This window comes from Heptranchias perlo, chromosome 36 (genome assembly GCF_035084215.1).
Source record: "Heptranchias perlo isolate sHepPer1 chromosome 36, sHepPer1.hap1, whole genome shotgun sequence".
Classification (NCBI taxonomy): domain Eukaryota; kingdom Metazoa; phylum Chordata; class Chondrichthyes; order Hexanchiformes; family Hexanchidae; genus Heptranchias; species Heptranchias perlo.
Window position 1 is genome coordinate 3765229 of NC_090360.1, and position 12915 is coordinate 3778143.

The following is a 12915-nucleotide window of genomic DNA, read 5'->3' on the forward strand; positions in this document are numbered from 1 at the left end:
GTACTTTTTCAAGTGTGATCACTGTTGTAATGTAGGAAACGCGGCAGCCAATTTGCGCACAGCAAGATCCCACAAGCAGCAATGAGATAATGACCAGATCAAGTGTTTTTAGGTGTTAGTTGAGGGATAAATAGTGACCAGGACACCAGGGAGAACTGCCCTGCTCTCCTTCAGATAGAGCCGTAGGATCATTTACATCCACTTGAGAGGGCAGATGGAGCCTTGTCGGTTTAATATCTCATTCGAAAGACGGCACCTCCGACAGTGCAGCACTCCCTCCACTGCACCGGGAGTGTCAGCCTAGATTTTGCGCTCCAGTCTCTGGAGCGGGACGTGAAGCCATGGGTTTCTGACTCCGAGGCGGGAGTGCTACCCACGGCTGACGCATGCTTTGTTTTTAAACCCCCACCCCTTCCCTTTGGCAAAGATGTCTCAACAATCCCAGCTCCTCCAGTTGTGTTCGAGATGTGCCACTTGGTTGATATTTGATATGGACCCAAGCTCTATTGTAACATGTTGGCATTTTTCAGGAAGAAAAGCCTAAAAGGAGCTTGCATAGTCTCTTGCTTTGAAAAAAAGAAACCTCTCCTCACAGTCCTTTGTGTTTGATGTCCTTGTGGGATTAAAACTCTAACAAAGCCTCATTGAGCTGTGCGTACTTGCTTTTCAGCGAACATGACATTTTAAAAATATCTTTTATTCGACTTTGAATACATCGATCCCCGGTACTTCGAACTTTGCACTTCAACTATTGGAGTTGCACGTTCTTTGTTGTTGTTAGAAACCATTTCAATGTTTAGAGGAGGTAACAATGTTAAAATATTGGTGCATTTTTGAACAATAGTTGTACTTGTGCAGCAGGAGCTGTTTAAGGTATGAGCACTAAATAACTCGACACTTAAACAGAAAGATTGCTGGCACCTTGAGGAGGCTAAAAGATTACTCATTCACATTTGCCAGTTAAGCAATCAGCTTCTGGGCGTCCTGTGGGTTGGGCTTGCATTGTGATAGAGTTTATTGGAGGCTATTATTGCCCTGATGCAAATTGTGCATCTGATCAGGGAGAACTGTGCTCTGCACTTGTCATTTAAAAAATATATTTATCAGGGTGAGGAATGTTGGTGCTGGGGATCAAATAACAACATGCGAACAATGATGGTCAGGAAAAGCCAACTGGTTTATCCAGCCTGTCCGACACAGTTGTGATGTCTTGTGCATCACAATATAGAAACTCCCCACCCCATCTGTATGTCATGTAATCTACTGCGAGAGACGAAAAACCAGGCCAATTAGGAGGGGAAAAAATCTGGTAAATTCATCTCCGCCTCCCACCACCAGCACCCCTCCCTCCCCCCCCCGCTGCCGTCGGCGATCAAAACTAGTCCAGGAGATCATTCCAGCAGAGGTGATGCTTCCTCTTTTCTGAACCCTGACCTTCAGCCTCTGAAGAGCATTCCCTTGTTGCCAGTGTGACATTTCTGCTTTGCATACCAGCAATGAGGTAAATAACCACAGAAGTTTCCGGTAGGAGAGGAGGCCTTTCGGCACATCTGCATTCGTGCTGGCTCTTGGTGAGAGCAATCTGAAGCGAGCTCTGCTCCACTGCCCGTAGTCCTGCATCTTAATTCACTTCAAAATGTTTGTCCACTTTCTTTCCTTAAAAGATGCGATGGTCTCTGCTTCAAACACTTCCTGTGGCAAAGCATTCCATGTTCCAACAATTCTCTCGAAAGTAGCTTGCCAGGAATGTCATGATTGTGTGTGTGTGTCCTGTGTTTTGACAGCTGTAACTGTGTTGATGGTGTCCTGTGTATTAGGGGGGGGGGAACAAACCCAATTTTAAATTTTTTTCACAGTTTTTATTGTTGGTTCATACAAGGGAATTTTTTTTAACCCACTCCGATCAACATGATGAAAATATCGTGAAGCATTGCCGCTTTAAAAGGAAAAAATAGATCGTTACCTCGACCACCAGCTTGGCCGATTTTGAAGAGCTTTCGGTACCAGGGTGTAGGGCATTGTGGCTTTGGATGCCTTTCATATCCGCACTCCAGTGTCTGCACTGCAGTGGTCTGGCTCCACTTTTGGAGAGTGTCCAAGTCAATATTCGGCACAGAGTTTGGAGTTGATGTGTTGCTGAATGCTGATGTACGCCAGGAAATACTTCATACTGATTCATGTTTTTTCTAAAAAACAATTCAGAAATGTCTCGTAGCTGAAGAGTGAGTAATAAGAGAAGTCGGCTTGAGACAACGTGAACCCAAACCTTGTTACAGGAACTCCGGATCTAATACGGAGAATCGCTTCTGCTTTTTAAAAAATATACGAATAACGTCAATTCTTTGTACTTAGTTGGTTCTGGCAGAGTCAGTGGTGAAAGGAAACCGTTCCCAATGTCAGTCTTTTTTAAACAAAAGGTAAGCTTGCAGTTGTATGAAAGAACTTGGTTCTTGTGGGCTGGCCACTTCCTGCATGGTCAAGTTTCAAACAGCTGCAGAGATCTCTGTTAGAGGAAGCCCTGGTGATGGGCATTGTGCTCTCAGTGCATGTGCCTGAATGTTGCGACACCTTTAACACTTCTGACACACTCCATCAACAGATACAGAAACAACTTAACAAGGCACTGGATGACCTTTCCACGAGCGTATTGACCCTTAAGGAAGGAATGACGTACGTCACGAACCTGCCAGCACATGGGATGACAGAGTCTGAGCTACTAATAAAGCTTAAAGACTACAGCACAATGGGTAAATTAACATTATTGTACCTTTTAAAAAAATTTTTCAAAAAAAAAAATCTTCCTTATCCCCCCTCTCAATGAAAGGCACTCTGGCGAGCTTGGCTCATTGTATCTTATGTACAAGTAAATGATGCTTTTACATTTGTGTTGGCAATTGTACAGAAGACTCCTCCAATTCTGGCCTCTTGCGCATCCCCGATTTTCATGGCCGTGCCTTCAGCTGCCTCGGCCCTAAGTTCTGGAATTTCCTCTCTCTGCCTCTCTCTCTCCTCTCCTTTAAGACTCTTCTTAAAACCTACCTCTTTGACCAAGCTTTTGGTCACCTTTCCTAATATCTCCTTATGTGGCTCGGTGTCAGATTTTGTTTGGGACGTGTTTTTACTATGTTAAAGGCGCTGTATAAATGCAAGTTGTTGTACAGCGCTGGCTCTCATTTCTGCCCTGTTTAATAACAACCTGTTTATTGCAAGGAACTCCTAACCCCCAACCAAGTGGATTTTATTTATTTTTTTGTGACAGCAGACTTGAAGGATTGCCGGTTACAGCACCTGAACCGAGCGATTTTTGTGTTCAGACTTGGTCTTGGTGGGAGCTCCCCATTCTTCAAGTTGAACATCTCGCTCATTCTTTGATTAGCAGCAACCTAAATGTGCAGTTCTGCAGTGCACAAGTGCCATTCCACACTTTCCATTTTAAAAGAGACTCTGTGCCAATGGAGAGAATTACAATCATTGCCTCAGTGAATCCACAGCTGGCTCTTCGGGTCCCAGCTCAGCTGATTGATGCTGTGAATGGCTTGTCCCACAGTGACGTCCCAGATTCGATCCGTGGTCCCTGCTGCGTTAGTTGATCTTGGTTTTAAAAAAAAAAACCCGCGGTCAACAATCAGATCTTCACGGTGTTGAGAGGGGTTAGTGAGACCCACTGAACCTGGCATCTTGTATTTTGTAGGAGAAGTACATTGGGAGAAAGGGCAAGTGTCTGGGACGGTGTACAGTGGCGAGGAACAACTCACAACACTGATGGTGAAGGTAGGAAGTGACTCGATGTGGATTTATCGTAAAGAAACGGATTTACAGATACTCTCGCTCGTCCGCCTCAACTTCTGAAGTTTTTTTTTAAAACCCCTTCCCTTTGTTTATTTTTTGGCCTGCCCGCTGTTCCTCGCTGTGGTCAATGCCAGCGTTGGGTCAGCTGTCATTGGTCGATGAAATTTCCTTCCTCAGCCCCTATAGTATGAGGGAACAGCCAGCCCTTGCATCAGTGCCTGAGATGGCATCTTGCAATTGGCAGCAAAAGCATTGACGAGATGCTGGCATGTGATTGCGTGATGGACTTGTGTATGACGACTCCCAAGTGAGAGAGCCACCGTTCCTGGTCAGTAGCACGTGGCACATCTTAACTTCTCGGTGAAAAAAGAGGAACTTGGACTCATTTTAATTGGTAGCAAGTTCTGTATTTTTAGTTTCAATAACTTGTAGTTTGGAGTAAACAAAGAAGGACATTGCATTTCTATACCGCCTTTCACTGCCCCCGGACATCCCACAGCCGATGAATCACTTTTGAAGTGTTGTTATGTAGGCAAGCACAACTGCTGACTTGCACACAGCAAAAATCCCAGCAACAGCAATAAGACCGATGACCCGAAAAGGTGGACGGGGCCTCAGTTTAAAGCCTGCTTCGAGAAACTGCAGCTCTCAAAAGTGCTGCAGTCCCTCAGCGCTACACTGAGAGTGTCAGCCCAGGTTAAAGGTCTGGTGTGTGACACAAGCTTCTGATTCAGCATGGTAGAGCAAGTTGGCACTTCACTGGGGATTTGGCAGTAGTCGTTGCTGCTGTTATTCCACTCCTCCAGTCTCGCATCAATGTGGTTGACTCTTCATTGCCCTCTGGAGTGGCCCAGCAAGCCCCTCAGTTGTATTAAACAAGGCAACTCGTGCTGCCGAACTGAATAGATTCCTGACTTCAGTCAAGGCTCTTGCTACCGATTTTTAAACTCGGGGACAACCTGGCAGGATAGGTGTAGGGAGAGGAGATGGAAAGTTATCGACAGGAGACGGGACTGCAGTTGGGAACAAGAGTTGCCATTTAAATATCGCGATCATGGAACAACAGAGCTTCAACTGATAGGAACGGGCTGGTCGAAATGAGAAAAGAGAGAGAGAGAAAAAACTGACCTAATGGCAGGGAACATGCAGGTGGGAATTTTGGTGGGTAGAAGCTTTGTAATATTGACCTTCATTTATGTGGTGGTCTGAGATTTTTTTTTCCAGATTTTGAGTTCTCTATTTGTGAGGTTTGTGCAATAGGTAGCGACTTTTGTTAATTGTATCCATATGATTTCTATCAATTAGTGTTAATTGTATTCAGGTGGTGCGTATCAATTGGGGACTCTCTTGTATCGATATGAGAGATCTGATCCAGGGTGTGGTGCGGGTGTAATGTGGAACTCTGTGAATAAAGGCTTGGAAGCAACTGAAGACCAGGCTTTAATAGTCTATCCTTCACCACCGGGCTATCCAATTTCTTACAACATTAACAGATAGTTGTGGATGAGGGGGGACTGTCATAACATTCGATGAATGGCTGTGAAATCGACAGGTAACTCATGAGCAGGCAAGAAAGAAGAAAGAATTTGCATTTATATAGCGCCTTTCACAACCTCCGAACGTCCCAAAAAGCTGTACGGCCAATGAAATACTTTTTGAAGTGCAGTCACTGTTGTAATGTAGGCAATCCAGCAGTCAATTTGCACACAGAAAATTCCCACAAACAGTAATGAGATAATGACCAGATAATCTGTTTTCGTGATGTTGGTTGAGGGATGAATATTGACCAGGACACCGGGGAGAATTCCCCTGCGAGGGCGTAGACGGGGCCTCGGTTTTAACGCCTCGTCCAAAAGACGGCACCTCCGACAGTGCAGCACTCCCTCAGTACTTAACTGGAGTGTCAGCCTAAATCTTGTGCTCAAGCCTTTGGAATGGGATTTGAATCCACCACCGACTGACTGAGAGGCGAGAGTGCTACCCACTGAACCAAGGCTGACACTCAAATATAAGACCATAATAAGAGATAGGAGCAGGTCATTCGGCCCCTCGAGCCTGCTCCGCCATTCACTGAGATCATGGCTGATCATATTCCGCTCTACTATTAAATGGACGTGAGATCCAAAGTGCTGACTTGGCCTGATGGCGAACTGGCTGGGGGTTTCACAGTGACTTTCAAATGTTTCTTTCCAAGCATTTTTCGTTATACCATGAAAAGGAAGGTGACTGGCAACACACAAATGTGCTAAAACTTAATCAGAAGCGAAATACTGCGGATGCTGGAAATCTGAAATAAAAACAGAAGATGCTGGAAACACTCAGCAGGTCGGGCAGCATCTGTGGGGAGAGAAACAGAGTTAATGTTTCAGGTCGATGAACTGGAAGACGTTCAAGAATTCCCTGACTCTGTACTTGCTTTTAAACTGTTAAATCTCTAACTTCTTCCAGTTCTGATGAAAGCTCATCGACCTGAAACGTTAACTCTGTTTCTCTCTCTACGGATGCTTCCTGACCTGCTGAATGCTTGCAGCATCTTCTGATTTTATTTGTGCTAAAACTAATGTGTTAGGATCTCCCGTTGTAGTCTGTTTATATAAAAGAAATTGTTCTGGTTGGAATTAAAATTACAGGAAGTAGCTTTTCACCGACTCGGAGTGTGGAAGTGTGTTTGTCTTTGCTCGTTCATGACTCACAATCAGTCTCTTACCACCTCACCTGTACTTTTATTTATCGTAGTGTTAAGGATCCAGATAGGATGCTTCAGGGTGCAGTAATGAGGCGAGTTTAGTTCACTCATCGCAGTACTGACGCACTGTTACTTCAGTTCGAATTTCAGGATGGTGCTGCTCCCCCAGTGCCACTCTGCCTGGTTCACCATTCCACCCCTTCTTGTTTCCCCCCCGCCCTGGTCAGACCCTGGGCAGATGCCGGAGCTGCTGAATCTGCCCATGGTTCCCAAATCCATGATGAATTAGTTCTCCACAGTCACCAAAACCAGGCTGGCGCTTTTATATTGTCTGGTGCCTGAGTGGCACCTGTTGGACATGCCACACAATATAAAAGGCTCCCTACTGTCCAGAACAGAGAGGTTTGTTGCAGGACGAAAACAATCACCGTATTGCAAACAAAGCCTTTTCTTTGGGGTTTGTAAAGAAAGCACTTGCATTTATATAGTGACTTTCACGACCTTAGGACATCCCCTCTGACTCTGATTTGCCTCTGAGTCAGAAGGTCGTGGGTTCGAGTCCCACTCCAGAGACTTGAACACAAAATCTCAGCTGACATTCCTTGTGCAGCACTGCACTGTCGGAGGGTGCCGTCTTTCGGATGAGACATTAAACCTCAGGTGGACGTAAAAGATCCCGTGGTACCATTTCGAAGAAGAGCAGGGGATTTCTCCCCCGGTGTCCTGGGGCCAATATTTATCCCTCAACCAACATCACTAAAACAGATTAACTGGTCATTATCACATTGTTGTTTGTGGGATCTTGCTGTGCGCAAATTGGCTGCTGCGTTTCCTACATCACAACAGTGACGACACTTCAAAAGTACTTCATTGGCCGTAAAGCGCTTTGGGACGTCCTGAGGCTGTGAAAGATGCTATAGAAATGCAAGTTCTTTGTTTCTTTTAAATGTGCTTTGGGGTTGTGCAGACTTGTGTTGGGAGTTGGCAGCGTTAGCACTGGTCTTGCTTTAAAAAAGATCTGTGAAAATAATAAATTTTAATCTCTCTGAAGTGACTCCTGTAAAATAAAACTTCTGGGGTAACAAACCGTTACCTTTCAGCCGTTTGATTCAGTAACAGATTATCTGAGATCTGCTGACTCGGTTGCATTTTTTTTCCCCATGGCTTTATTTTCATACGTAAACTTTGTTTCCAGGTTTATGGAGACTTCGCTTGGAGTAACCCTCTTCACCCGGACATCTTCCCTGGAGTGCGTAAAATGGAGGCTGAGGTTGTCCGGATGGCTTGTACTCTCTTCGGTGGGGGGCCAGACTCCTGTGGCACGGTAGGTAGATCCCACGTGAGCAGCGGATGACGCTCGCCTTCGTTACTTAGCAACATAGGAACAGGAGGAGGCCATTCAGCCCCTCGGGCCTGCTCTGCCATTCAGTTAGATCATGGCTGACCTGCACCTCGACACCATTTTCCCGCCTTCGCTCCATATTCCTTACCCAACAGAAATGTACCGACCTCAGTCTCCAATTATCCCCCAGCATCCACAGCCTTTTGAGGGAGTGAGTTTCCAGATTTCCCCTACTCTTTTTGTGTGGAAAAAGTGCTTCCTGATTTCGCGCCTGAACGGCCTGGCTCTGATTTTATGATTGTGCCCCCTTGTTCTTGATTTCACCACCAGAGGAACTAGTTTCTCCCTATCTACCCTATTGAATCCTTTTAACGTTTTGAACGCCTCAATCAGATCACCCCTCAATCTCCTACACTCGAGGGAATGCACACCCCTTGTGGACTGGAACTGCATTCGAGCTGTGATTACTGTTACCCGCTGTGCTTCCATTTTGGCCTCCACCCCAGAGCGTAAAAACAGAGTCGGAGGTTGTACAAATGTCTTGTCCACAATTCCTTGGCGAGCTTGGATCTTGCTGTGTGGTAGCAAGAGATTATGTCCACCAAGTTAGACAAGGAGAGATAATAAAATCCTGTGCTTCTAAAGCAAGAGCATTGAATTCGTATCGTCGAAGTTACTGAGAGACAAGAATTAAGCAGGTGTGAACAGTCTCTGTGCTGCACTGTGTGTGTGAAGCTCTTTTGAGAGATGTGACAAGGCGCTTTATAAAGGCAAATCTGTTTACTTTGTCATTTAAAGTATCATGGCGGCTGAAATTCTGCTAAATAAAAGAAGCAGAGGTGAGTTTGAAAAAAAAACATACTTAAAATTAATCTCAAATAATTCAAACACTGGAAGTAGGTTTGGGTGCAGTCAGCAGTCTTGGAAAATGAATATTGCTCTTAACTTGTCTATTTTTCAGCCAAGATTAGCAAAGATAGGAATTTCCCCATCACCCCATGCAATCGAGCTTGAGGGCTCGGTTATCTTGCTAGTTAATTAGGACATTGATCATAGGTCAAAGGTAATGTGCCATGTAACGGTTTTATAGATTATCAGCATTATTTGGCTGATAAAAGTTATCTCTCAGGAACCAAATACCTTCATAAACCACTACTAAGCTGAACTTAAAGATAGGACAGTCCAAAGGCTGCATGTCACTTCATGATCTGTTTGTCAAGCAATATCTTCCCTTGTCATTCTGTAGATCAACGTGATAAACTAAAGGCGCATTTTACAACAGCAACTTGCATTTATGTAGCGCCTTTAACATAGTAAAACACCCCAAGGCGCTTCACAGGAGTGATTATTAAACAAAATTTGACACTGAGCCGCATAAGGAGATATTAGCACAGGTGACCAAAAGCTTGGTCAAAGAGGTAGGTTGTAAGGAGCATCTCAAAGGAGGAGAGAGAGAGGCGAGGAGGTTTAGGGAGGGAATTCCAGAGCTTAGGGCCCAGGCAGGTGAAGGCACGGCCGCCAATGGTGGAGCGATGAAAATTGGGGGATGCGCAAGAGGCCAGAATTGGAGGAACGCAGAGATCTCGGAGGGTTGTCAAACTGGAGGAGGTTACAGAGGTAGGGAGGGATTTAAACACAAGGACAAGAATTTTAAGTTCGAGGTGTTGCTGGACTGGGAGCCAATGGAGGTCAGCGAGCACAGGGGGTGATAGATGAACGGAACTTGGTGAGAGTTCGGATACGGGCAGCAGAGTTTTGGATGAGCTCAACTTTACAGAGGGTGGTAGATGGGAGGCCGGCCGGGAGAGCATTGGAATCGTCGAGTCTATTCAAACTCCTGATGCCTGGGTCCTGCTTGAGTAGCACTCAAGATAAACGAATGGCCTCAGAGCGCCAGGTTTTCCTGGGTCTCCTGAGCTGCTGCTGATCTTCCCCCCCCGCCCCCCCCCCCCCAAGCCAATGGAATTCTCAATATTATTGCGATGCTGATACTTTGGCCGTTGTGGCGTTCACGGCCATCAAATTGGCACAGGCTGGTCGTTCGCTGGGAGCCAGCAGACACTTCAACACACAATTAGCAGACCGCTCTCCCCAGAACTGGAGCCCACGAAAGTGAAATGGGAAGTGTACTTGTCAGCCGCGTGTGGAGACCGGCTTTTGGGCCGTTTGAATCCCAAGGTTCCTGAGCAGAATCTTAGGATTTCAGATACTGGCATCCTTCGCAAAAAGGCATCTGACCTACTCCAAAGCACATTAAAATAAGAGCAGCCCCAGAGCCTTGACACACAACAGTAAATTTGCTTTACAAAGCAATTTCCATGCCTATGTCCAAAGAATAGTTGAGGCATTTATTTGCCAGGGATGTGGAATAGAATCACACAGTGCAGAAGGAGGCCGCTCGGCCCATCGTGCCTGTGCCGGCCCTTTGAACGAGCTATCCAATTGGTCCCACTCCCCCTGCTCTTTCCGCTTAACCCTGCAAATCTTTCCTTTCACCGTATGATCCCACCTAACTTGGACACAAATTGGCCAGTCCACTCCACTATGGGAGGAGCAGGTTCACTCCCCTGCCCTGCTGAGATCCCCCCCACCCCAGGTATCCCATCATGGATCGATGATGAGTGAAGGCGGAGGGACAGTTCTTGCCAGGGTACGCTGAAGGGCCAGGAATAGACGCCAACTCCTCTCAGCCCCAAGAGCCGAATGGTTTGCAAAACATAACTCCTTGCAGATAAACGACTGAGTCTTCACATACTTTGATTGCCCTGGAGTCTCCAGGAGTTCAAGACTAATCTCCAGGGCGCTGCTGCGAGGAAAACCCGGGAGCAAAATCACTTTTTTGTTTATTAGTTATAAAATAACTGTTTGAAGATATGTTCGTGACTGATGCCTGGAAGCAATTTTTCACCTGAAAGTGATTGATTGATACTTGGGATCTGGTTGGGAGAGTGGAGGCCAAGACTTTGGATCATCGAGTTGGATGCTGTGATGAGGGTGATTGAAGGCTCCTGGGCTGGGTGAGCTTGGTGAGGTGAATGGATTTCCACGCCTGCACCTGCCTTTTGTGAGCTCACAGTCGGAGGCACTTTGACGTTGACTCTTTTTTTTTAAAGTTCATCGATATTTTTGCACAGTAATTAATGGTTTACTCGGACCCCTGGATGGGGCACGAGATCTTCAAACAGCAACGGGAGAAGAGGAGAGCAGATGTTGGTGGGGAGATGGGGGGGGTTTACTGTGACAGTGTTTGTTTCAGCAGTCGGTACTTGCTCGACCCCAAATCAGTCCCTGGCATGGTTTTTGGAGGGGAAAGAAAGCCTCCAATTTGTACACACACCACCTTCTTCATTATCGGCTAATTCACCTTTCACAGGAGACAAACATTTTCAGTGCCGGTTCCTGGCAAAATGCCAGCCTTGAGAACATTTGGCTTGAAAAGACACCTTGTGACCTACACAAGTACATACCAAGTAAATCAGCTAATCCTCTAATACAGTGCTGCCAGACAGCAGCCACTCACTGGTTTACTTTCCCCCCCAAGAATGATTTCTAATGACATGCCGGTTTATTTATGCCCCGGTCTAGACTGTGCGTCTTGTGGGATTACACAAGGTTTTTTAAACTCGGAATGAAAGCTCGTAATGGAAAAATCGCACGCAGGTTACCATGTAGCTGTAGGAGGTCAGATGTGAAATGCAATTGGATATATACTTGAAAAGGAAACCATTTGCAGGGCCACGGGGAAAGAGCGGGGGAGTGGGACTAATTGGATAGCTCTTTGAGAGAGCCGGCACAGGCACGAAGGGCCGAATGGCCTCTTTTTTATGAACATGCATCCAGTTCCACTTTCCATTATTGATGGGTTAAATCACTTTTTGAGAAGCTAGTGGCAAATACAGACTCGGTTGGCCACCTAGTCTGTCCGATTTAAGGAAGGATTCTGTGAGAATGAAGGGACAAGGTTAGGAGAATTTTCTTTACCCAGAGGGTTAATTGGGTCACGAATTACCCCGCGGAAACAATGGTGGAAGCAGAATCCGTAGTTCCTCTTCAAAGGGAAGTGCATAAATATCTGAAGAAGAATGTTTTTCAAAAATGGTCTGGAGAAAGAGCAGGGGGAATGGGGACTAATGGGGTAGCTCTTTCAGAGAGCCGGCACAGACACGATGGGCCGAATGGCCACTTCCTGTGCAGTAAAATTCCAGCACTGACTTGATGCTTTATAACTGATCATATTGCTGCTGCTTCAAATCAGCTTGAAACAGTCTCCTCTTGCCCCAGTAGAACGTTTCCTTCCAATACAGTTTTCAGAGGGTTATATTATTTATTCTTTTGAAACGTTTTTAAAATCCGGTTTGGGAAGAAAGGCAGGTTTTCCTGCTTATAGCGGGCGTGTTGGTGTGAGCTGCACGCACTGGACAGTGAAGCCCGCTACACACACTGAACCCTGAAGTAACCAACATATTTATAAAAAGAAACAGGAAATCTCACTGAGTGACTCCCTCTCCCAGTTGTTAACAGTTGCCTCCGGAATCTCATCGCACTATAACCAGATGTGAACAGCTGATTGAAACTGCTCGAAGACCTGACTTTGCCTGAAATCAGCAGAACCTTATAAACCGATAAGTACTTATTAAACCGCTCTCAATAGTCCGTGTGCTTAATACCGTACAATTGATGCTGATAGTGAATGGTTAGCGCCAAGCACGGTGTAAGTGGTGGGGACTCTATCTAAAGCTGTCTTCAGGGCAGTTACAAGGAGTCCCCCATTTAGCTTGGGCAGCACGTGGCAGCGTGATACAAGCCTGTAACGATGGCAATATTACCGGTACGCTTCAGAAAACCGCAGGAGCAAAGTTTGAGCGTGCTTCATGTATTGGTAAAATCCACAGGTTGAATTACAGCCAGAGTGTGGGTGTGTGTATACTGTAGACGTACACAAATTGAATAGTTTACACAGTTGTGATTTCTTATTTGCTACGTTGAGCCGTTGAATTGTAGGTGAAAGGGTAGTGGAACTGAATTCCTCATTTAACCGGGCCGACTGTACAAACCTGCCTTTCAGGAGGCGAACTGTTGAGTTCATAGGTTGGGCTCA

General features: G+C 45.8%; 1 protein-coding gene across 2 annotated transcripts in view; it reads left to right on the forward strand.

Annotated features, from left to right (window-relative positions):
- sgpl1 (sphingosine-1-phosphate lyase 1) overlaps window positions 1–12915 on the forward strand; it is a 60893-nt gene that overhangs the window by 15685 nt on the left and 32293 nt on the right. Inside the window, exons 1-4 of one of the 2 annotated variants that reach the window (XM_067972407.1) lie at window positions 2356–2417; window positions 2600–2747; window positions 3692–3771; window positions 7671–7799. In XM_067972407.1, the coding sequence (XP_067828508.1) occupies window positions 2394–2417; window positions 2600–2747; window positions 3692–3771; window positions 7671–7799 (381 nt within the window). In that variant the 5' untranslated portion in view covers window positions 2356–2393. Of the gene's footprint in view, window positions 1–2355; window positions 2418–2599; window positions 2748–3691; window positions 3772–7670; window positions 7800–12915 lie in introns of those variants that run through there. The other variant, XM_067972406.1, reaches the window with a different exon arrangement.